Genomic DNA, 23,082 nt, shown 5'->3' with positions numbered 1-23,082 from the left:
CCCTTCAAGGACCTTTCAGGATAAAACGACATACCTCTGAGTTTAAGCTATCAGTCATTCTAGCACTGTGTGCACATCAGTGGCTATACCGTCTCCCAACATTTTTAACATTTCTGAGTAATCACCTGGAGATATTAAGTTCGGCTGAGAATAAGGCAGACCATCCATCTTGTAATATTTATTGCCTCCATGTAGCTGACACATCCAAACACCTGTATCCACCCATGTGAGGTGCGTTCTTTAGAGGGAACATCGGTTCTGCATCTGGCCTTCCCCTCACCTGGTGAACACAGCTTGGATTTATAATGGTAGAAGGTTACAGTAGCTGTCTGGTCAGGCAGTCATTAGAGATACCATCCAAGTGACAGTAAACATACACTCAGTTAAAGATCTTGAAGTAAAAACTAAATCCCTACCAGCCCAGAGGAATCTGTTCTGTTGTTGACTCTGACCTTTGACCTCCCTGTAGGGCTGCACCTAAAGGTTTCTTTTCTTTTTTTAGTCATTTGCTGATTACTTTTTGAATTATTTGATTATATTATTTAATCTATACTATACTTTTCCTCTTGCGTCACCATGGTGCTGACCGTTCTGGTTTTGAGGGAAACGCCTCAACAACTATCCAACAGTTGTTTGACATGAAGTTAGATACATTCATGTTCTCCTCAAGATGACTTGTAAAACCGTCATTAGCATAACATTTCCACGAGCCTCTGCTGTACTTTTAGTGTAAATTATCATGTTAGCATGTGTTTGCGCTTAGCTCAAACCACCAATGTGGCCAAGTACAGTTTCACTGCTGCTAATATTGCTGTCACTCTTACTTTTTTGCATAATAAATAACTTGAACAATGAATTGGTGATCTAAAATGGTTATTGATTATTTCTACATCGATTAACTAATCATTTCAGTACTAAAACTGCTACTTTAAACTTTGGTAACTTGTAGCTTCTATGACTTCATGCACAGAGGAATCTGACAGAAATGTCCCAGGAAGTCTTTTCTGTCTTCAAACTTCATTCTGTCTCATACAGATTTTTTTTTAAAGCAGCAGCTGTGAGGATCATTTGGCATGATTAACCACATCCTCTGTTCCAGTGACTTCCTTCAGATACCACACATTGCTACAGGGCTGATTTATCATACAGACTGGAGTTAGAAGCACCAGCTAATCTCTTTCATGATCATATAGCTGTTGTAGCGCTGTAGTTTTGGCACTGGTGAAAGCAGGCATGAGGGATTTCACTTTTTGCTGACACTGGCAGATTGAATACCTGCTGTCAGGTTGTTGGGCTTGTACTCTGCAGTAATTTCTGTTGAATGCTGATGCAACAAAAGTTCATTTTCAGTTTATTTCTCAAACCTTTGTAAGACTAACTGACAGGTATTTGACTCAAGTGCTTAAAAAACCTGTCAACTGTGTTTTAAAGTATCACTCCACTCCTGCTGCTGCAGACTGTCTTTGTACTCATCTGTTAATGCGATTTTTAATGTGTTGATTTTAGCCGTTCTAAGACTTAAATAAAATCGCAGAGCTAAGTTCCTTATAAATCATTCACACCAGAGAGTGAGATAAACCAGCCATTAATAGAGGGATGCAACACATTGTTCTTTTACTGTAAGTGCAGGAGGTATTACATAACCCCGAGCGAAGCTTCAAAGATGTCAGCATGTTATTGAAACAGCAACAGCATTAACAACTTCCTTCCTATTCGATGTGGCCCAGCAAAGAGTGAGGAATGGGAGTTACATATAGGAAGGAGAGCAGGAGGGGGGGTGGGTGGTGGTGGGGTGGGGGGGACTCCTGTTAAGAAAACACACAAAAAGCCATGTCAGAGTCAAATGATGTGAAAGACCGAGGGCAAATATGAAATGGATGGTGTGGGCTCATAATTAAAATGTTTGCTTGGCTCTTTGCTGTTGCGTTTGTATGTATTGTATTGTATTGTGGTAAGCGGCTCCCAGTCGGATCACATACAGAGCCAGCCAACAGCTCTGGAGCTAATTGAATTCGCAGTCACAGGACAGAACACATGCTCTCTACTCTGCCCTTCTCCTTATGACAGCAAACGTTTACAGGAATACAACAACAAGTCGAGCACGGGATAAATCATATGGCTTCTAATTTGAGGGCTCTTGGTGAATCGGAAAGGATTCTTCTGTTTTTGGTTTCAATTTCAATTTGTTTCATATCATGAGGATGAGGATACTTGACTGATTCTACATACTTGCAGCAGAACACATCATATGCAGAGATATGTTGAGCCGTTGCAGGTATAATGCAGTCCTGGGAGAACACTAAGGCAACTCTAAAGCTGCATTTACCGCTTCTTGAACAAGCTGTGAACACAACATTAACATGCTGTCACCTCATAAAGTTGTTATGGCTAACATGTTAAGCAAACATTTAGACACCCGGAAAACGCGGAGCAGAATTAGCGGTGGAGGCATGTTTCTGGCCACCTGGGGTTGATGAGAGCGGTGACACCGAGGCTACATCCACACTCATGCATTTTCATTTTAAAACGCATCACTTTTGCTACGCTTACGCCTGAAGTCCACACTACTATGCCCGCTTTCGAGCGCCTAAAACAGAGACTTTTGGAAACGCTGCTGGTCCTGTTATAGTTTGAAACCTCCGGGGTTTGCATTGTATTCTGGACGGGCAAAAATGAGAGACCTTTGGAAATGCTAACATAGACACCCGCAGTCACTCCCCGATTGGATCTTATCGCCCTCGACTACAAGTGGTGAATACAACATGGATAATGAAACAGAAAAATTTGCTGACCGTGTTGTCTTTGCTAGCAGCTGTTGCGCAGTTAAATTCTGCATTTTAACGCCACGGTTGTCTTTGATGCTCCTCATTGGTAGTATTTTGTGCAACTAATCAACTGCTGAGTTGACAATCTGCTTCCTGTTTACACCACCCTCACGCAATGCCCAGTGTACTTGAATGGTCATGTATGTGTGCGTTTTCAGGTGTGTTAGTATGGGCGGAGATCGTTTCTGATAAGGAGCTGAAACAAAAATGTAGTGTGGACGTAGCCTGAACCAAAACCGTAGCTGTAAAACCGAAACAATGAGCTGAAAGATGCTAAAACGCCAGGTCAGGTTTCACCGTCTGTTGTTGACATGAAAAGATTGATCGGTGCAGCTTTAACTTTAACCCTCCTAGCTTGCAAAACACTAATCCCTTCAGTGATATGTGAATGTCACAAAGTCGAAAAACAATCATGTGTCAGCTCTCCTTGTTCCTGTGTGTAAGCAAATGGCTTCAAGAAGGAGCAGTGGCTTATAGCCATGTATTTAGTAACTGCATGGTAGCGACATGTGCATAGATACAGCGGAGAAAACAAACAGGAACGCCCAGCCTTTAACATGATGGAGTAATCAAGAGTTGCTGGAAAGAATGTCAACAATGGGCCAAGTGTATGCAGAGAGACAGTGATGGAAGAAATAAGTGAGGGGGCAAGACTTTGTAGAGCTGCATAAATTACATGACATTTAAATTCATTGCCCCACAAAACTTGTTTTTTGAGCAGTTGCAGAGCATGCTCCCATTTTTCTGGCATCTTTAAACTTCTCCATCCACAACAGCAGTGAAATACCTTTCTCACCTCCTCAATACGTACTGGAGGGAGTTTGGAACCTTTTTTTGTCTGAGTTCCCCACCCATATATCTCCGGGCCTGCCCTTTGATTCAAAGTGTCGACTTTTCTCTCACATGCCTGCTGCCTAATCATGACCATCTAGTAGAAAAGTCCATGTTAAGTCTGGTGTGTGCGCTGCTTGGGCGTTGGTGATGAGGGACAGTGATCTGCTCGGCTCTGCTGTTTCTTGGGAAAGCCTGAGTCAGACTTGTGAAACTGGACCTCACCCAGACAGATCTCTCTCCCTCTCTCTTTGAGACTCCTTGTTTTTCCTTCCTCTGTCTTCATCACTTTCTTCCCCTCTCATTGTCATTTGTCCAAGGCGTAGAACTATTGATCTCTCGGTTTGTTCTTCTTTGCTTATCACTCAACTTTTCTGGAAGAGCCATCGTGATTCTTCCGGTTTGAAAAGTCAAATTGAAGAACAGTGACAACACATGGATGCGTTTGTCCTGTCATGTACATTTGCTGAGTGAAAGAGAGACCTGTTAACAATTTAGAGATCTAACTTAATAAATTATGTCTTTCTACAGTTAACGCTAGCAATCTGCGCCCTACTCGACCAAAAAACCTGTGGCTTGGCCGTCTGACGGTCGTCTGTGACAGTGTTAGTTTGATTACAGACAGCAGTCACAGGGTCATGATAATAATAAAAGCCAGGACACAGGAAACAGACGAGACGAGGAGAAACATATTGGCCTTAAATGCAGACGGATAACTTTCTCATGCTTTGCACTTCTTAACATACAGACATGCAACTGTTGCGGCGGGTGTTACAGCGCAGAAGCTCCAAGTACAGTAACTGTATACCCGCATGGACAAACACAGACACCAAGGAACAAGGGGAATTCCCACCTCCCACGCGTAAGGCTGGTCCCTGCATTAAACCTGTGCATCTCACATAAATGGCCGTGTTGTTTTGTTACCATAAACCACATGCGGCGTCTCTGCCAGTCCTCCCTTCCTTCCTTTAGCCCTTGTCATTAATAGCGGATTAAGTAACGCTTACCGAGCCGACATCTGGTGAACACGAGTTTGAGTTGAAGGTGTTGCTTTTACAGCTACCTTCCATGTCATTACTTCACAACAACATCAAAGGCAGTGGCCATTCTTTCCATGTTGAGGCATAATAGTTAATGCGCTACAAATTTGAACCAAACATTCCTCAGTAATGTCCCTTTGTCTGCTACCGGATAACGGACGGTGAGGTCGTGGAAACAAATTAAAATGCCACAACGTTAAGTCTGTGAGAACTGCTGCTGTTTAGTGCTACCTGGCTACCATCAGGAATCCAGGTGAGGTTAAAGCCAGACTTCCTCCACTGCTCTAATCAATATTTTGATATTATCAATAGCGGTAATGGTATTACTATATATTTAATGTGAATGGTGTTTGTAGGGGCGAATCCACAGACGCTGCAGTTCTCCTCATCCCTACTGGGGTTTTTCAGTGAATTGTTTGGGTTTCACGGCCTGTAATTTGACTGTTTTAATTCAGTCTCAGTCTCTCATCACTGTCGCCTCCAGCAGCAGCAGCAGCAGCAGCAGCAGCGGCAGCTTGAAGCATTGTGGGACAAACGCTGGTTTCGTCACCGCTGAGTGTTTCGGAGGCGGGCCGTATCTCTGACGACTGAAATGACTCCACTATTGCTTCTGCGTCAGGGCTATTTAAATCACTTTGAATGGAGTCTCAGGCATGAACATGTGGTCAGTTGGAGGGTTCTTCCTGCTTCTTTACTCAAAGCACCAATCACAGCTGAACACCAACACGGATGGTGTCAGTCGTCCTTCTGCTCGAGCTCCTTTGAATTGCGACGCTCTGTATGGGGATCCTGTGGATGATGTTATTTTTAAAGCTACTTGTGCATTAAATTGGTCACACAGCACCTTTTTGATCACAGGCCACATCATTTGATATCATTCCATCTGATGAGAGAAATTTTAGCTGGCTGTCATGATACATTGAAGCTGATTGATATAACAGTTGCTAATTTAAAAGTCACTTATGTGCGGGAACTCATGATATCACAAAGCAACGGTGTTTTTAACATTTCCAAAAAAGACAGTATTTACTGTCGGGAAGTTCTGCAATGTAAGAAAGTGATTTTTAACTATTCCGTATTGATTAGTTCATTAATTAAAGGGACAGTAATCAATCAGTGAAGGCAGTGGTCTACGACTGGCTTACTGTAATGTAATTTTGCTTTACTAAGTTGTGCATGCTTGCATTTTTCTAATCATTCATATCTCCTTATATCAGAGTATTAAGAGTTTAACTCTATCAGTATGTAACATGATGAAGTGGTGCTGTGAGGTGACACATACACATGGTGTCAGCCGCTGACTGATAAGTATGTATCTGCTCGCTGCTGTTGACACTGTTTGACTTTGGAGTTGCCATGAAGTCAATGGATTCATTCATGGTACTTTCTCTCTCCCTGCAGCTATAGAGTGAGAGAGAGTGTGTGTGTGTGTGTGTGTGTGTGTGTGTGTGTGTGTGTGTGTGCGGTACAGAGAGGGAATGAGACAGACGGTGGAGGTGGAGGGGGGGGCGATTCACATTTAACCTGTAACTTGAGAAGCTGATAACAAGGAGAGAATGAAGAATTAGCCTTGTGAGGAAGGAGTTTGTGTGTAGTGTGTGTGTGTGCTTGTGTGTGTGTGTGTGTGTGTGTGTGTGTGAATGAGAAAAAGACAGTGAGACAGAGAAAGAAAAGAGCTGTGCTTTTGTTTTCTGAGCTCATGTCCCGTTCCCCCTGATCTCCCTGGGAAATTCACTTCGATATTTTTTCTCCTTTCTCATTACTCATGTGTCTCCCCATTTGGGAGGAGGGTGAAAATGGACTGAACAAGAGGGAGGAGAAAACCCAGGCGGCGAACGAGAGGGAAATAGCTATAGCCTGTGGCCAGACTTTGCCTGCTTATTCAGCGCTGAATGCTGCACTGCGCCGTTTCCAGTTGTGGGATGACTCTTTAGACATTTTTATGCTCGTTTTCTTGGAGCAGGAGTGAGAGAGGGAGAGACTAGCCAGACCTATTAGCTCGGAGCCTGAAACACACGCACCAACTCTCTCTCTCTCTCTCTCTCTCTCTCTCTCTCACTCACTTTATCTGACACACACAAACACACACACACATTGTACACTCCTCCAGCTCTGCGCTGCACCAAGGTAACAGTGAGTGGATTTAGCTGTAGCCATCTGGTTGGAGCGCAGAGAAAACCTCTCTGCTTCACTGAGGTGGGGGGGGGGACAGAAGGGGAAAGGACGATGCAGCACTGAAACACAGCCGGACAGAGAGGAACCCAAAGAGTGAAAAAGAGAGAGCGACACAACATAACACAACACAACACACACACGCTGACACAGGATGGCCACCGCAGTGTTTCAGGTAAGGAGTGTGGTTGTGAGATGGGAAGGGGAGGGAGGGAGGGGGGGGGCAGAAAGAGCTGTTGCCTGGTATTTGAGCTGTTGGCTGTCCCGAGTGTCGGCTGTACTGTGTTCTGTTTCACAGCAAAAACCCTTCGCATTGTGGATTTGCCTGACTGGCAGGGAGAAGCGGAGAGCTTTAAGTGCTCTCAGATGTGTGTGTTTTCAGGCATGTATATGACCCGCCGTAGGTGCACCACTGGTGTGGTTTGTATTGGTAGGTTTTAATGTTTTTGCATATGTATATATACAGTAGATGTACAGTTTTCATGTGCATTTGTATGAATGTGTGTGTAAAAGAGACATATATTAGTCTGTGTATATTTGCAAGCGCTGCGCTGCTTCTACTGTGCGCTCACTGGAGCTGGTATGGATGACAGGAAATGTGTGCACTGTAAGAGAGTGAAATCAGATGTGTTTGTTGTATTAGTGTAGACTTTGTATGTGTTAGTGTAATATAAAGCACTGCTTGTTACTGTAGTGCTTGCGTCTGTGTGTGGTCTCTCCTTGGCTTACCATGTTATGTGGTTGGTGGCCCATGGTCATAGCTGGAATGACAGTGGCGTATGTCTCCTCTTGTTTTCAGTTCTCTCTTATTTCTTCTCCTCTCTTCTCTTCTGCTCTCTTTCTCTTTCTGACCCAGAGGTCAAAGCACACTTTGAAAAAGAAACATGTCATCGATCGAAAGTATATTATGTTCTGCATGTGAGAGAGAATATGTGTGTGTGTGTGTGCGTGCGTGCGTCTTGCACTGATTTCAGTGTTGGTGTGTGTGCAGCCGTGAACTGCAGCCGCAGTGTTTCACAACAGGACCTTGCAAAAGTTGTTGCCCAGAAAACATGGCCCCAGGCGTGAGAAAACCTGACAGCAGTTTGGGAATTTTTGGCACGTAGTCGAGCGGGTTACAATTGCCTCCAATTTGCTTCAAATTGGGGAGAACAAGAATGAGGGCATAGTGTGAAAACATAGAACTTATTCTTAAACAGATTTGTGAAGTAGCAGTGTACGCCCACAGCTGTGTTTTCACCCATCAGCCCTGTCTTTGTCACTGTCTGGATTATTTTATTCAAATTTTTAAGTATGTCGTTCTTCCAGTTCCACATTATACTCTGTGGATTAAGGGTTAAAGTGTGTGTGGCTGCTCAGACATGCCTCTTATCAATGTGTTAATATACTGTAATTCAGTACAGGCAGAAGCAGGTCCCATTGGCTATGGCTGGAATCCGCCACCAGAAATTACACAACCGAGTTAAACTGTGAGGAAAAGGTGACCCCACACCTGCTGTGCATTTTGTTTGGACCCTGTCGCTTCCAGGTTCCCATCATGTAGAGTGCACCGAGCCAAAAGATTAGCAATAACGCATGACCCACCTTAGTTGATGAAACAACTAAGTTGCAAAAACATATATAAATTTGCAATTAATCAAAATACGTGCAATTAATCTGGGACTCTCTGGTAGCCTTGACACATTCAGCCTAAAGATGGTATCTGGTTGCCACTTAAGTGAAGAAGGAAAGTGTTAAACAGGATTACATCATGAATATGCTGTCAACATTATATCATTTAGTTTTGCTTCCCTCAAAAAAAATTTGCTCTTTAAGTTCGAAGTTGCCAATGTGTAAATTTAAAAAACTCAATGTCTGACATCAGATTTGTCATTCGTTGTTTAATGTGTAACCCAGAGCCGGCTCCTGTTCGCCGTGTGACAGATCCCCTCTCCACGCACAGTCCTCCACTGTATCCCCGAATTCCTCGGAAGCATTCCTCGGCCAACGTAAATGTAACATAACACAGCAGCGTCCCGGCTGGGCAGCAGCGTTACCCGTGACTCCTGGTGGGGTGGGAATGGCGTGCATCCACTGCCTATGTCGGACTGGATTTCAGAGGAGACATTTTTCATCATTACTGTCTGCCGGAGGAGGCAGCGCTCCACTCAACCCCCTGTCCCTCCTTCAGGCAGGTCGTGATAGATGCCTAACCACAGACACAATCAACCACACATGCAGCCAGGACAGGCAAGAAGGATGGAGTGGAGAGTTTGGGAAAGTGTGACTCTATGTGTGTGTATTTGTGTGTGTGTGTGTGTGTGTGTGTGTGTGTGTGTGTGTGTGTGTGTGTGTGTGTTTCTGGGATTAGGGATAAGGCAGTGGACCATAAAAACCACCAGCATGAATTGTCATGCTCGTCTGCTGATGTAATCCTTCCTTGTGTGTGTGTCAGTCCTTGCAGACACAGCTTAACCTCTTGTTTAACTCTGCTCTGTAAAAGAGACTGTTTTTTAGAATCACATTTTTCGAATTGATATTTAAAGCTCCATATTTTACACTTTTATTTGAAGTGTTGATCCATCAGAAGATATATTTGTGGTTTTGAGAACCAAAAACCATCTCAATGTAGTTTCACATCTCCCCTCTCAGGCTTCTCTCTGGAGCTCTAGTGACAACAGGTTGGTGAGCCAATCAGAAGAGAGGAGGCTCTGAGCCTCTCTTCTGATTGGCTGACTCACTGGCTTTCTGAGTGATCTAATATAAAAAATATAGCAGATTTCAGGTAAACACTCAGAATAACCAAATCTTGCAAGGTTGGATGGTGGGTCCAGGTGGGCGGGTCTTGGGGTGTGGCTGAGGGTGGTTACTGCTTTGTTGTGACATCACAAAGTTACAGAAGTCCTGACAGCCCGTTTTAAGGCTCAGTTTGTGAATACAGGCTGTGTGCATTTCTCTGTGGACTGAGGCTTTGATACTTTCACAGTATTAATATAGAAGCTAGACCTGCTTTATAATCAAACAACACATGGACAACTGCCTTTAAACTCTATGAGACCTTAAAAAAAGATTTTTTTTTTTTCCTTAATAGATACGAGTGAGACAACTTGGCGCTGGTCCTTGATTCAAGGGCACGAAGATAGATTGTAATATAAGCCATATATCATTTTCTCAATGTTATGCCCAAGTACAGCACAAAGTTTGCATATACAGCGTAGCCTAAATCAATACATGGCACAATACATCCTCTCTGTTGTAATACGTTCACAAAACGCTCTGCAGAACTTTAATGTGGGCACAGCAATTTATTTAATCCCTTCGTCCTCTGGACTGAGTGTTGGCAGATACAGCGAACCTGCAATACATTAGCAACATAAATAATCTATAGCTGTACCGAAGCATCATGCCGTACAGTTCGGCTTTTAGTATAATTAATAGCATTCAATGAGGGCACAATAAAAGCTTCTCATTCTTCAAGGGTATCATATAATGTTTCACTTATGGCAGTTAGTTAGCAGGTCGTCTGGCACGTAAGAGAAACTGCTGTCACAGGCCCAGAGGAAGGCGTTTAAAGAGTGTATGAAGGAACATATCCGGAGACTAATGCTGCAGTTAAAAATGAACAGTGGACCCCTTTAGGATTTACTGCTCTGAGACACTAACAACGCAGCACGGTGAGGCATGAGCAAGCCCACCAACCTGGAACTCAGAACCGACGTAATGTTTTCAGTTTTATTGTTTGGTTACAACTCAGGCTGATGTTTCATGTTGACCACAATTGTGCATCAAATCAGATTTGTTTTCCAGACACTTGAGGTCACTTTGATTTGTTGGTCTCTACTCAAGAAAGCCTCAACTCTAAATGAATTTACTTGCCCACAATCCTCGTCTCTCCCGTCTCTGGCCTTCGGTTTTGACTGGTGCCAGCACGCTCAGATGAAAGCTCTCTGCAGACCCTCGCAGTCTAATACCCCTTAAATAGAGGAACTTCTTATAATACCCCTAAAAAGGGGATATTATAGTGAAACATTTAATGACAGCTAATCCTTTAAATGACTCCATGCAATCAAGCTAGAGGCCTGGTATAATGGGCCTTTCTTAAACAGTGTTTGCAGTTTCAAAGTTAAGGAACGTATTGAGAAAGAAAGAGAAAAAAAAAAAATCCTGGTCCCGCTTTCTTTGGCTTTTCAGTTTGACAAGTGGCTTTACATTTTCGATCGCTAAATGCCATTGTTCCTCATTTTGTGTGACATCATCAAGATGGCTGCCCTACAAACTGTCCCAACTATTGGCTGCACACTCTCCTCACCACGCGTTATAGATGTAGTAGAAGACATGTCGTTGAGGTAGAGGTAGAAGTTTAGAAGTTGCAGATCTCTTCATTTATTCAGCTTTTGAGGCCCTGATGGCTTCGTTAAGATACTGGACTTGGTAGAGAGGCAGAATCAAGTGCAGCTTTATTCTACTATTGTCCTCAGGTGGACATAGATCTTTGCTCTTGGAAGTTGCTGAGCAGTCGCCCCCTCCCTTTTTTTTCTAGTGTCCAGTGTAGTACAGTACAGCCACTTCTGTATCGGTCTGGTTTCCCAACAGCAGAGGAGTAAACAAGAGGCTGATGGTTGATTTCTTCACTCAGTTTCAGTTTAAACCCTTTAAGGACGGGTCTGTCTCTGGTTTGGGTCATTTTTAACATGTTAATATACTGGTATGATAGCTGCTTCTTAATATAGAAATAGTTTTTGTCTCCGTTTAGATAAAGAGAGACACATCATCCAAGTAATTGCAGTTTTGTGGTTTTAGCCCTGAGCTAAGGGAAACCCATGTCAAGTCCTTTATATTCTGTATTTCTAAAGACTCGCTGTGGATTTAGTTGAAGACTTTAACCCTCTCATTTGAATCTCGTGAAAAAAAAACACTCTGTTTTGTACAATGTTATCTAAATGAATGGATTTAAACATTTTTTCATTGTTGATTTTAATAACATTTGTATGATTTATGTGGCGTAATCACCATCTTTACACTCTGGTTCAAAGAGTGGTTGAGCTCCACTACCGTGTAAATAAACACAGTGAACATTTCATCACCATCACTTAAATGTGCTGGGTAAAAAATGAAATATTTTCTGCATTGGTATTTGTTGCTTCCAGTAAAGTCAGGGCGCAGATGTGGGTGGACGTATCATTTTTTACTGGAGTTTACTGGAAAACAAAAAACTACTGGTGATTTTAACTAAAAGTAAAAATATCACTATTTAAGTGTAAGTAAAACTTGACATATTAAATCTACAAATTAACTATGTCACCTAATGAAATGACAACTTTCAGATTATGTAAGAATTTAAATTTCATAGCAAAGTGATGTGGAATGTGAAAATACTTTAGCTGTGATCCAAATTCACTGAAACTGCCATTTGTTTCCATATGACTGAGCATCCATGTGAACACTATGTGAAGTATGTGCCCTGTGTGTGTGTGTGTGTGTGTGTGTGTGTGTGTGTGGCATCAGTCGACAGGGAGGGTGGAGAGATTGTTTTCCTTTTTTTTTTTTTTCTTATCAAGCCTTCATGTCTCTCAGAGGAATGTTTATAGAAAGCAGACCTGTTTCCTAGGTTGTGCCAGGAGGCCTTCATATTGTTGTTTGCTTTTCACGGCTGATTGATGGGGAAGGGGGCTCGGTCTCGAACAGAAACACAGGAAACATCGGTGCCAGGTTCCTGGATCTATCCAAGCAGCTCAGACTGGGAGGCTGGTGTGCTAAAAGATGGGGACATGTTTGTCTGGCTCTGGACAGCTCGTGTATAAACAGCATTAATGTGTCTATTTTCCCCCTTTTCTTACTTTAAAATGTAATATTTCATCTTCTTTTTTTGTGTGTGGTTTTGACAACCTCTCTGTGTAATGGTTGGTGGCCAGGATGTACGTACCAATATATTTATTCTTTCTTTAAACTTGTTATTCTCTGTTTGATATCCACATGGATATTTCAGAATTATTTAACTGTGTCAATTTAATGTCCATCAAAGTCTTTCCCAGCTTGTTCGTGACCTGCTATTGGCAGTGCTGCTTTCGCCTTCCTAGACATATTATTAATATTTATGAGAGTAATATTTGTGCTGGAGAGACAGCAAAGCAGAGTGATTAATACTTGCAGCACTGACGTTATGCAGATCTGCGACTGGATCAATATACAAACCCATATTGGATGATTGTGTACAAAACAATACAATATCGAGCGAAGGGAGAATATTATAATATATTATTACATAATCTGTATTCCAACAGTTCTCATATTCAAGTATTGATGCACACATGAGGAAAAACAGATGAAGCAGTTGTGAGAGACTTGATGGGATTGAAAGTGAAATTCAAACCCGCTCATCTGAGTTGTAATTTAACATCTTAACAGCTGATCTTGTTGCGGTGCGATTAACGCCGGCATGGTCGACTCGGAGCAAAGGTTCGCCTCAGCTTGTCCGATTCAGACGCTCCTCACGCTAAGTTGTTAAAGTTCTTGGAGCACATGCTCCTGCAGAATACAGATTTAAAGACACATGACAGACAAATCACAGACTGCACCCAGTTTGAGATTGAGAGTTCTTGATTTTGCAGACATCAGCTGATGAAACTTTTTCACATTTAGTAGCTGTTCTGGAACTTTCAATCATATCACATGATTTTCATTAATCCAGTTGTCATAGACTTGAGCATCTTAACATCTATAATTCCCTGAGCACTGGGCAACTCCGTCTGCTGCGGATGACCATGTGATATCATGGAAAGCTCCAGACCTTGATGTGAACAACTACATCCCATTTTCTTTTTTCTGTTCTCAATAGAACATTATGCCTCAAAATAACAGTGATGTAAGATTATGGTCAAGACTGTGGTAAATCCTGCACTCCACCATGGTAAATATTAGTGTGCGGTCACCACAATAACTGTAATAACTACAATATGATATTATGTGGTTATTTCCCTGTGTTTTTAAGGTTAGAGTGAAAGACATACATCAAGATTTTCAATCATTCTTTGGGACTAGTTTCTAAACTAGCAGTCAGTCCTGTGGTTCGAGAAGAGAATACATTTTAAAGTCCCCCTCTGCTTGAAAATGTATTTTGCTCATTGTTGCTCAGATGTTTGAGCTTCACTGTGCAGAGTGACGTACGTGCAGGAGGCTGTTTTCACATTCGTCTGCAGAAATGTCTCTGTCCTCACATTAAATCTGAATTTAAGACGTACAAGCAGAAGATTTTGTGATCACTCAGTGTGGAGCCAATCCTGGTTCAATAAGCAACTTGATGTGGATCTAGATCGTCTCAGTAAAGTAGAAGACATCTTGTGCCCAGCAGTTAAATGTTTTTTGAGCGATATTTACATATTAGATTTTCAATTCATACGACATATTAGTTGTCAGAGGGCAGAGGTAGGCAAACCAGGCAAATGCTTGGGGCCCCCATTGGGAAAGTGGCCCCCGATGGCCCGCTCATGTTGGTACATTTTGCGATGACAACTTTAAACCTCCCACAAAGATATACAGTGCACTGCTGTTTCCCCGATCCCCCCCCCAGCTAGCCAGCTAGCTAGCCTCTAACCACTGCCTGCACGTGCAGCATGCCGAACATCTGTAAATTTTAGCATCTACTAATAGTGGGTATGTTAGACGTTTAGGGGACATCTGTATATTGCATCTATCAATAGACTGAAAGGGAGGGGGCTTCTTTCCCTTGGGCACCCAGAGTCTAGGATTACCACTCTCAGAGGGAGAAGTAGATTTAATTTCATATTTTTAATGAGGTAAAACTTTTTTTTTTTTTGTGGAAAAACTGTATCAGATACCAATTATTGTTTTAGTCTGTCTGAAAACATGTCTGGGGGGATCTTTACCTGTTTTCCCTGATATAGCCCACTTCTTTTGGCTCACGCTCATGCCTACAACCCTTTTCCATTCCAGTGTAAGTCTTGTTCAGTTGATCAGTGTGTGTGCACGTCTTTACACTGGTTCCTGACATCTCCTGCAAGAGAGCAGCTGTCCTATGACATCATGTGGAAAAATGTTTTCATGTGAACATTGTCACTAAGAAACAAAACGGGGAGAAGCCGAGAGCCAAGTTTTCACTTTTGACAGAGGCTGAAGTTCCTTCCCCGGCTTCTCGTCTCCGAGTTAAGCAAGACAAAACAGCTCGTGGACGTTTCCCTCTACTGTGCTGTACTCTGTGTGCACAGAGATGAAATTGGTATTGATCTTTTCATCTGACTCTGGGTGAGACTGCAAACAAGCACTTTTCCCAAAATGTCAAAGTGTTGCTTCAGGACCGAGTGTGTAGGACTTGGATTGGCAGGAAAAAAACATACATTGAGTTGCTTCCTGTCAAAAATGGCAAAGAAGGTAACAGTTTTGTATGACTGGAAATACAATCAGCTCTTTAAGCGGGAGACTTTCACTATAAATGCCAAAGGACATACAACCCCCTCCTCAACTCTGATTCTTCATGGCCGCCTTCTTCTCTTGCCCGCTCCCTCCCTCCTTAATCTCCACCACTTGGCCCGGTGCCAGACAGCGAGAGCCATGATAAATGTGTAAATCAGCGTGCTGGTAAATACCGGCTCTCAGCTGAAAGAGCCTGGGAAGGGAACGTGACCCCCGCTGTAACTTTGGAACAAAAGAAACAAGCCGTAGCTTCTCCCCTCTCCACGCCGTCAGTCCCCTCCAACAAAGACGGGGGTGAGAATGAACAGGCGCTCCGCCCGGCTGAAGGCCGTTTGAGTCCCGGCCGTGGAGAAGAAACATGGCAGGGACATACGGCGTCTGTTGGATCCCTCGGGGGTTTAAGTTGTTTATACACAGGCAGACATTATGCATTCATTATTATGTTGTTTATCTTTATTTGTATTTGATCTGTCACAGATTTATCCCTGTTTGGTTATTTGCTCCTGCAGTGACGTCGATCTTAATCTTTATCAAGTATAAACACACGCAAACTTGTTCCATGACGCTTTAATTTACTGCCCTGTATACACATACTGTAGCTATAGGACTATTGCACATACATTGTACAGTAGGGCTGCTACTAACAGTTATTTTGTCTGTCAAAAGTCTGTCAGTTATTTATTTTTTTATTTTTTGGATTAGTCAATAATAATTTAGAATATAAAATATCCATCACACATTATAAAGGTCTCATATAGTATAAAGGTAGACGTCCATGTGTTGTTAGATTATAGAGCAGTTCTAGGTTCTATATTAATACTGGGAAAGTATCAAAGCCTCAGTCCACAGAGAAATGCACACAGCCTGTATTCACAAACTGAGCCTTAAAACGGGCCGTCAGGACTTCTGGAACTTTGTGATGTCACAACAAAGCAGTCACCACTATCACCCATACCCCAAGCCCCGCCCACCTGGACCCACCATCCAACGTTGCAGGAATTTGTTTCTACAAGAGTTTACCTGAAATCTTCCATAATTTTTAATCACCCAGAACGGTGAGCCAATCAGAAGAGAGGAGGCTCTGAGCCTCTCTTCTGATTGGCTCACTGACCTGTTGTCACTAGAGCTCCAGAGAGAAGCCTGAGAGAGGAGATGAAAAACTACATTGAGATAGTTTTTGGTTCTTAAAACTACAAATATATCTTCTTATAGATCAACACTTCATATAAATGACTGGAAAAGTGTAAAATATGGGACCTTTAATGTTTCCATGGTAACACTTTTAGATGTCTTGATTTGTCTGGCCAGCAGTGAAATCCATTTATAATGATGTAAAACAGAGAGAAGCAGTGAATCCTCACATTCATTCGCTGGAAAAAGAGAATGTTTAGTGTGTCATTCAATAAATTAAATGATAAATTGATCATCAAAATAGATGATTCATTTTTGTCAACTGACTAAATGATTAATTGACGTTCATCATCATAAGAAATAGTACCCTAAACAACAACACATTACACTCATAATAATTGCAGCATGTACAAAGATGAAGACAAGAAAGAAACAAGACACAAACACACGCTGTTCCATTCCTGAAGTTTTTCTTTTGCTATGAAACATTAATCAGCGGTGTAGAGACGGTCAGTCGGGTACATGTCTCGTTGTCCAATATGCTCAATAAATCCACAATTTTCCACAACTTTCCCTGGAGAAAAACAGAAGCCGGAGGCAGACAGAAGAAAAGAGAAAGGTAGATGTGGAGAGGTATCAGGAGCGAAGGTAGAGAAAACAAAATGAGCGTGGACTAGTAAATAATCATTCAGTATACATTCAGTAAATGCATCAAAATTGTAGTAAATCAATGATTATAGATTGTGAAGCAGACGCGATAGGGCATGGGCACTTGGACCGAAGCTCTCCAATCATTCCTTTCTGCTTTGATAATATCCCAATAAGTCCATACGGACCGGCACTCTGGCACACTCCACCATCACAGCCGCAGAGAGCCTTCTGTTACTGGTTATGCCTCACAAATTGAATTTGCACACTGAATAGTTCTGCTGGGATGTGCCTGATGCAGAGATCTGGATAAACATAAAAGCATTCAGGGCAGCCGTGTGTTAATATGCCAGCGCAGAGGGCTGGGGAAAGTTTTTTTTTTTACCAACAATGCACGGCCCCACGCTCTTTTCCACGAGCTTCCCTGCATTACAGTCATTTCACTACTTGGAGTAAAGCAGGAATGTGCTTTTTTCTTCCGTGATTTATCACTGTGCTGTGTGATTTTCCTACATTAGGTTTGAGATTTATAGACATGAGCATAGCAGAGATTTTAGTGTAGCTTGTTTACCCAAATAATGGCTCAATTCATCATTTATTTAAGGCCCTGCACCGTTCACGTCATTAGTGAGGATTATTAACATATTCAGACCCGGGAGGCTGACATCAGTTACATAACGTGACTGTGTCTGGAGTGTGTCGGTAGCTAGCAGGAAGCAGACCGCATGTGAACGCTGTCCTACAAGCCAGGGACGTCTGACATGGACTTTTGTCCGTAGGAAATGGGCCCTTGTTTAATGCTGTTAACACAAGCATGTACGGAATGCAACAACACAATTATCCTTTATTATATTACACTCATTTGAATACTCCCGATAGCATCAACACACACTCTGGCCAGGCCTCCTCCCCACGCACGGCAGAGCACGGACAAAGGCTTTGTGTAGGTTTTCATCAAAATTCAAACGTGATTCATTGGTCATATTGTGTCCGTTGCATCCATTAGGTTTATAGGTTGTTTCCACGCTTGTTTCACACATAAAAATGTAGATTTAAGTATTTTATAAGAGGCCAGTGATTTGTTCTGATCTTATCTTGTATCTTGTGAAAATAGTCATTGATTAAAGGTCCCACATTGTATAAAGGTAGATGTCCATCTTTGATTATAAAGCAGGTCTAGGTCTAGCTCTAGGTTTAATGCACACAGCCTGTATTCAGAAACTGAGCCTTAAAACCAGCCATCAGGACTTCTGTAACTTTGTGATGTCACAACAAATCTGTCAAGTCACATCTGCTATATTTTTATTTGATCACCCAGAACAGTGAGCCAATCCAAAGAGAGGCTCAGAGCCTCCTCTCTTCTGATTGGCTCACTGACCTGTTGTTACTAGAGCTCCAGAGAGAAGCCTGAGAGAGGAGATGTCAAACTACACTGAGATGGTTTTTGTTTCTTAAAACCAAAAATATATCTTCTTATGGATCAACACTTCAAATAATAGTGTAAAATGTGGAGCTTTAAGATAGACTTAGTTGTGGAGACATTTCACTGAAAGCCACAGATATCAACTTCATGGTGTTGCTCAAGGAAAAATCAGGGGATCACTGAAGTCAGACTGATTCATCATCTGGGAACTATGAATGTCAGCACCAAATTTAAAGGCAATCCATCCAACAGTTTTTGAGATATTTCATTCTGGACCAAAGTGGTTGAGCAACTGACAAACATTGCCATCCCTCGAGTGGCGCTGCATTTATGGCTACAAGTAATTAACTCACACGCTTCTACTCAAAAGTCTGTCCGCACCTTATTACGTATTTCCATGCAGACTTTCCAGATCACCCCTCTTTTTTGTCCAGAGGATTTTTGACATATCGGTTTCCCGCTGCTTGACCTGTGGTTAGCCCACTGCTAAGTGCTCACCTGCAGCTTGCCTTTAGATAAATATTCCCTGTGGTTTCTGGGAGATCCTGGCTGCGACTGCTTTACCAGACTGCAATGGTGCAAAGTTCCAGTCCAGCATCAGCAGCCACTTAGCATGAGGGAGAATGTGAGCTATTCTGCTGTGGGCAGACCTACCCGACCCTCTCAACCTGACCTTTACATCAGAGGTTTTATTACACTGGCGACATTGGCTATCTTGCCATTGATGTCGTCTCTGACATGAATTAACTTGCAAATAAAAAGTATGACTTTTATTAAACATGACATTCAGCTAAATGTCAGATGCCATAGTCTTTTTGATGTTTGGATACTTATTCATGAAGCAGCTCTTTGTGTTGTGTTTTGCCCTCTCATCTGCTGACACAGCGTCCCCAAAAAGATGCATTTAAAGATTAAATTTCCTTTTATTCCTCACAATGCATCAGACCTAATAACTGTTTTATGATGGTCAAAGCAGGGGTCACTGTGAACAGACAAGGCACAACTAGAATATGGATGATGGACCCAGAAATCCAGTTTGAAGCAAACACCAAGACTCACCAAGGCTGCATGTTTTTTAACTGGCCAGTGGAGTTTGTCGTTGTTAATGATGCAGTCTGCTGTGGCAAAAATAGATCAAGGACAAATGTTTTGTGGGACTGTCTTGGTCGTCCCGCTGCACCAGCACTGTGTTCTTATTAAGATGAACGTGGGATCAAGTGCTTCATGTGCACATCCCTCCAACAATGTTTCACATCTTCCAGGGGAAGTTGATTGAACGTGTTCTTTTTCAGCTCCATGCTGCACAGAACAGTCACGCATGATCATAATAACTTTATCTATACAGCACTTTTCTTAACAAAGTTGCAAAGTGCTTCGCAGATGAAACCAGATAAAAATGAGCATAGTAAAAAGAGTACAGCAGCATGAACAAAAACATTTATCAAACATTATGCAAAAGGTTCTGAAACGAGTGAAGAGAGGCAATAAAAAATGTCAGAACAATGATTAGGAATTAAACAAAGTAAAACATATCAAACATTACCATACGCTGAGACAAAGAAATATGTTTTAAGAAGAGATTTAAAAGGAGTTAATGAGTTACAGCATTTGATTTCAGTGTCAGATTTCAGTTTCAGAGTGTGTGGCTCACAAACCTTGACCTTGATGTGACCAGCAGCCCTTTGTAATCTTGGTCCCTGAGCAGCTCCTTTAGAAATACAGAAGATCCAATAACTTCATCAATGACACCTCGATCAAAGCTATTGAGCTATTTTTATTTATTTATTTTATTCCACCATATGGCTGTGCAGTTTTAAGCCTGCACCTATTCAGGAGACTGGTTTGAGGAAAGGTTTCAGGAGAGACTAACTTCATCATTTATGTCTAATGTTGACTGGATCATATCAAAGCCTCCTGTACTGAAGCTGATGGGAATGACATGAGGTCATCAAACCGCAGGTACTAACAAGAATGATTAAGTTGTCCCGCCCCCACAGACACACCAAGACTAACAGCAGAGTGAGGGAAGTGTCAATCAATCACTGTCTGTACATGCCCACAGAGTCCTGAGAGGTGGTGTGATCAGGCAGAATAAGTGAAAACACCTGCGTGGGTGGACCATGTGGTGTGAAGGAGCTTCAAGTGCAAGGAGCAGAGAGTAAAATGGCCTAAACATGTAATGTTAGTTTGCATGGCTTGGATAGGATGACCATTTTCAGATTTTTTAAACCAGAATATTTACCTACCCAAACATGTAAACTAATAATCGTTGCCATAATTTGAATATTGCATATAATGTGGATGTAAACGTACTCGGTGATCCCTGATTACAGGTGGACTAGCTCTTAGGAGGCAGCGTCAGGTCCCCCGAAGGAGCAGGGCCCCTGAGAGAAACGCGGTCCTGCCGTTGTGAATGAGCGACGTTGATGGTGGGGGGTGGGGGGGGGGTCAGAATAACTTGTAATGCAGGAGATCTGAGCCAGACTGAGATACTGTATCCTGTCAACTCAAGACACACTCCACTGTGCCAGACGTAAATTCTGGAAAACAGAGACACATTCCACTGGGATGCCATCATTCAAGTATTGGCTGCTGATACGTGGGGCAACTGTGACGGACCACAGTCACCGAGGAACATTTTGTTCCCACGAAATGTAAAAAGATTCTTTCTTTGACCTCACCTTTGCCACTAATGGGAGTTAGTTATTTCCAAGATGAATCACCAACCAGTCTCCACCCTTGTGGGATTTGTATTTAGCATCTCACAAGCATGTGAGGGGAGGGGTTAATGGGTCCACTAAGAGTCACTGGCTTGGAGAATGTCTTTAATTTTAGGCATTGCCTCTTTTCATATCAGTGCATCAGCTGCTTCTACTGATATAGGGACTAAAACATCTAATCTTATAAGGGTCATTTCCTGTTTAGAGTCAACATTCCTGTATTTCAAATGAGGTAACAGTTATAAAAAGAGACTATGAGACTTTAATGACTCACACATCCTCAACGTTGTCAATCTAATCAGCCGTTCTCACACTGCGGTGGCAGTCATCCAGTGGTGCTTTTTGGTTTGCTTATCATCCACTAACGGGGGTTAGTTAGCAAGATGCTTCTGCAAAAATTCTGTTTTGTAGGAAACAGTTATACACTTTTAGGAAGTTTTATTTGCAAAACTGGGCACATATCTTTTTAAAAGTTGCTAATATCAAAACATTTTGATATCAGCAAGGATTTGATATAATTTTGTGTTTGCACATTGTAGTTTTTGCAGTTGTGCATCTCACGCTTTTCCCATCTCAGCAATTTGTATTACAAATTTTTAAGTGCAGACTTCAGCTGATCCATATAAATAACTTGTCTCTGACTCTCTGTCCGATTTCAGCCCAGTAAGTTTTTAAGATTTTTACTTGATGTTTTGTGGGCAGACGTGGAATGCGCTGCCTTCAACAGTAACACAAAGCAGACCCCAAACAGAGCAGGAGGCTTGTGTTCTTGCAATGACACAATTAGTAGTGGATAAGGTGAGTGGTCGGGCAGCAGCAAAGATGAAAGGTGCTTTCAGAGGTCAACAGTCATGATAACCCCCTGGGCCTAATCTCTCAAAGCTGAAAGAGACACAGTCCTGGCGTAGTAATAAAATAAAGCAAGGATGAAGGATACAAAGCAGTTAAAATCCGACTGGAATCATAAAGCTGCCCCAAGCTGTCATAATCTACAAATGAGATGGTGGTGCAGAAAGCAAACTGGAGAAAATTAAGTTTGTAGGATTTTTTTTCCCGTGTGCACCGACAGAGAAATGATGACAAAACAACCTCAGAGGGACAGACAACAGACATGCTCAGGAAGGAAACATCAGTGGTGACATCCTGTTTGTATTTATCCTCATCAAGTAGCCATCTTTTTCTCTGTGAGCACTTCATTTGAATCTTCTGTTGGCGGCCATTATCATTACACTCTTCCTGTTTATCGGCCTCTGTCCTCATGTTCTTGCTGCAAACTCATGAAATGATTATGGAAACTGTTGGATGGTTATCGGATTAGCGCAGGCACTTGACAAATCATGAGTTCTGCTGGAGCAATCCCACCACTGACTGACTGACTGACTGCAGCTGCTACTTCAGTCGAGTCAAACAAGATGTTAGAGATCTTGTTGGAGAGATAAACATTCAGCTTTTCAGTCTGTTTATTGCAGTGCTAATACTCCGCTATTACTTCATCTTTTAAACTTAATAGTATTGCTGAATTCTGGTGTCAGTATTGCATTGGGGTTGAATAACCAGTGCCAGTGCTTCATATGTGTCTTTTCTGATGAAAATGCTGCAGCTGTTCACTAAGAACACTATGAAGAGTCTATTTACAGCTGCAATAATAGATCTAGAAGCAGCCACTTGGGGGCAGCGCAACAAGCTGTTGTTAACACAACATCGACATATTGGTTGTGTCGGAAATCGCTCACTCAGTCACTCCTCCCTACTCACTGTCCTATAGAGGACTATACAGTGAGCTCATCTGTAGAATAAAAAACATTGTCGGATACTGCTCGGCTATTTCTTTCAGCGCGACTGCAGTGCATGATGGAATAACGACCATCTGTTGTACATTATACTTT

At 42.3% G+C, this 23,082-nt stretch overlaps 1 protein-coding gene across 11 annotated transcripts in view; it reads left to right on the top strand.

Moving 5' to 3' along the window:
• Nucleotides 1-23,082, top strand: part of tns1b (tensin 1b) — a 169,781-nt gene that overhangs the window by 72,344 nt on the left and 74,355 nt on the right. Inside the window, exon 1 of one of the 11 annotated variants that reach the window (XM_056389774.1) lies at nucleotides 6,525-7,043. The exons of the other annotated variants lie outside the window; for them this stretch is intronic. Within the exon in view, the coding sequence (XP_056245749.1) occupies nucleotides 7,023-7,043 (21 nt within the window). The 5' untranslated portion in view covers nucleotides 6,525-7,022. Of the gene's footprint in view, nucleotides 1-6,524; nucleotides 7,044-23,082 lie in introns of those variants that run through there. 11 annotated transcript variants of the gene reach the window in all.

The sequence above is a fragment of the Seriola aureovittata genome, chromosome 11 (genome assembly GCF_021018895.1).
Source record: "Seriola aureovittata isolate HTS-2021-v1 ecotype China chromosome 11, ASM2101889v1, whole genome shotgun sequence".
Taxonomy (NCBI): Eukaryota; Metazoa; Chordata; class Actinopteri; order Carangiformes; family Carangidae; genus Seriola; species Seriola aureovittata.
The sequence above is the reverse complement of the archived record's forward strand: the minus strand, read 5'-3'. Positions and strand labels throughout refer to the sequence as shown.